General features: G+C 45.4%; 1 protein-coding gene across 1 annotated transcript in view; it reads right to left on the reverse strand.

Annotated features, from left to right (window-relative positions):
• POSPLADRAFT_1149445 (hypothetical protein) overlaps positions 1-528 on the reverse strand; it is a gene marked incomplete at both ends in the record, with an annotated part of 2142 nt that extends 1614 nt beyond the window's left edge. Inside the window, one exon of the mRNA XM_024486302.1 lies at positions 447-528. Within this exon, the coding sequence (XP_024336494.1) occupies positions 447-528 (82 nt within the window). The remainder of the gene's footprint in view (positions 1-446) is intronic.
• Between the last annotated feature and the right edge of the window lie 1699 nt (positions 529-2227).

Genomic DNA, 2227 nt, shown 5'->3' on the forward strand with positions numbered 1-2227 from the left:
TCGTAGTCCTTACAAGAGGGTGTACTATGACTGAAAAGACAGATTGCGGCTTCGAGGCAAGGTCGTGACAATAGGCAGGTCTCGATCAGTACGCCAGTTAGTCAGCCTGTCCTCGCCTCGGATCTAGCATTCCAGCCCTCCTGCAGCATATAAAAATGTTGCTAATCCACTCACAGCTCATTCCCCATCTGGTGCGTGATAATTCATCGCGTATTATTGTCAACTAATCATTTCCTTTACTAAACTCATAGGAAAGCAATGAGGACATGGGCACCAATACTGTGGAGTTTCTTTATAACCAGTAGAACTATGATCCGGATGACATCCTCAAAGGCCTGCTTCGAAGTGCCTTGGTGCATGTGAGTGTCCCTGTCTTGGTGCACAGCTTTCATGATACTCAATTTGACAGGATTTCCGGCACATATTCACGAGCCCTGGCATGGCACTCAAGGTCACCTTATATAGCACGAGAAACCCATCAGCCAGTGTAACCAGTATGTGGCAGAGCCTCTTTGGTACTTTCGACATAAACTAATACATGGTTCTTGTCGTTCCTCGCTGTTCATCAGGAAAAATGCCCAAACCTACATAGCTCTATGTAGGTCCTGTAGACCGCATAGAGCGATAGACTACCCCCCGATTATGTAGTGCTATGTAGATCCGCCTGATCTTGCAAAGTGCTATGTAGCACCATAGACCGCGAGGCTCATAGGCTCCATAGCACCGGTAGACACTGCCTATCCATCAATTGATCATCATTATCAGATTCTTTGGGTCTCACAGCGCAGAAATTAAATTTGCATTCTCATTGATGATAATAATGATTGTAATTACAAGCTGTAAGTGACTAGCAAAACCATACTACTACATGCCTCTGCGTACAAACATACAAGCTAGCTGTACTCTAAGCATTCTATAGAAGTTGCGCCATCGTGACTACCACTGTGCAAACTATGGTGTGTAGTCCCCTGTGCCATAGATACAAGCCAAACGTGGCACGGAACCTTAGCAAGATATAAAACTACTACCGCCTTCCACTAAGCATGCGCCACACAGTCTTGGTATGTGGAGTAGCTGGCAGGTGTGTTAGCTATGGTAGTGGTAACTAGATATGTCAATCCGTGACTTACCTTAGTATCCACCCAACGTGTTATACGGAAGGGACTGCTTACGAAGTCCTGCTTGATGGCAGTGGGCAGGGAGCAGAACGAAGATGTGCTGTCTGACTCAGGGTCAGAGGCAGCACTTTATTGCCCATGGCGCTGTCGACCATATGGCACCGGAGCTTCCTATGTGAGACTATCAGCCTGAACATCTGATAAGACGACTGTGACTATGAGGACCTACTGAGACTATGAGGACCTACTGAGTGCTATGTAGAAACAGCCGTTCTATGAAGTGAAAATGTAGTACTATCAGTTCATTCTCAATATTTCTGATCAAACCGAAACCACATGGACCACATGGACCATGGTGATGGGTCACATGGCGGATTGCCATATTGAGTGACCCCATCAGCCGCCTCACTGCCGTAGATATGCAATTTCTACAGAGTCCTATGTAGACCTACGTAGATCGTGCTATCTACAAAGTACTATATAGATTACAGGGTTCTACAGAGTGCAATGTAGAAACCAGGTTTCTACCAGAAGAAAACATTGTTTGCAGATGTTAGCTCCCTGCTCAGATGAGTCTGAGGTGATTTCTATGCTGAACCTGGTTGTCTGATATACAATTCAAGAGGACTCCAATCTCTTGCTTTTCAACATGTTGTGTGCCAGGCAGTTCACTAACGTAAAGATATGTCATCCCATTGTCATTGATGCAGCTCTGCAGTCAGTGGCCTCACTGTTTTTCCGTACCTATGTGTTTCTCCTGCTATGTAATGTACTACACCTGATAAATAATATGCCATAATAGTATTCGCAATTGGATTATCTGTGGGTGACTGGTCTGTCACGGAAGCCAACCGGTATGAGTGGATTGATTAGTCTTTTGGTTGCATGGCATATGATAGTTTGTCGGTCTGGCAATGTCTAGCAAGAAATGTGATCCCAGTGGACCATACAACAGTCACTATAATATTATTGCACGCATGCTCTTGATAGCCACATGGGCCTAGCCATATATTCCGGCTCTTACATCACCCTGGTGGTTCGTAATCATAGCAATGCAAGACTGCCTGACAATATTGGTCTCTTGTAATCCGGCCGGGCCTTACAAGGCC

Source organism: Postia placenta (assembly GCF_002117355.1).
Source record: "Postia placenta MAD-698-R-SB12 unplaced genomic scaffold POSPLAscaffold_11, whole genome shotgun sequence".
In the NCBI taxonomy this organism is placed as follows: domain Eukaryota; kingdom Fungi; phylum Basidiomycota; class Agaricomycetes; order Polyporales; family Adustoporiaceae; genus Rhodonia; species Rhodonia placenta.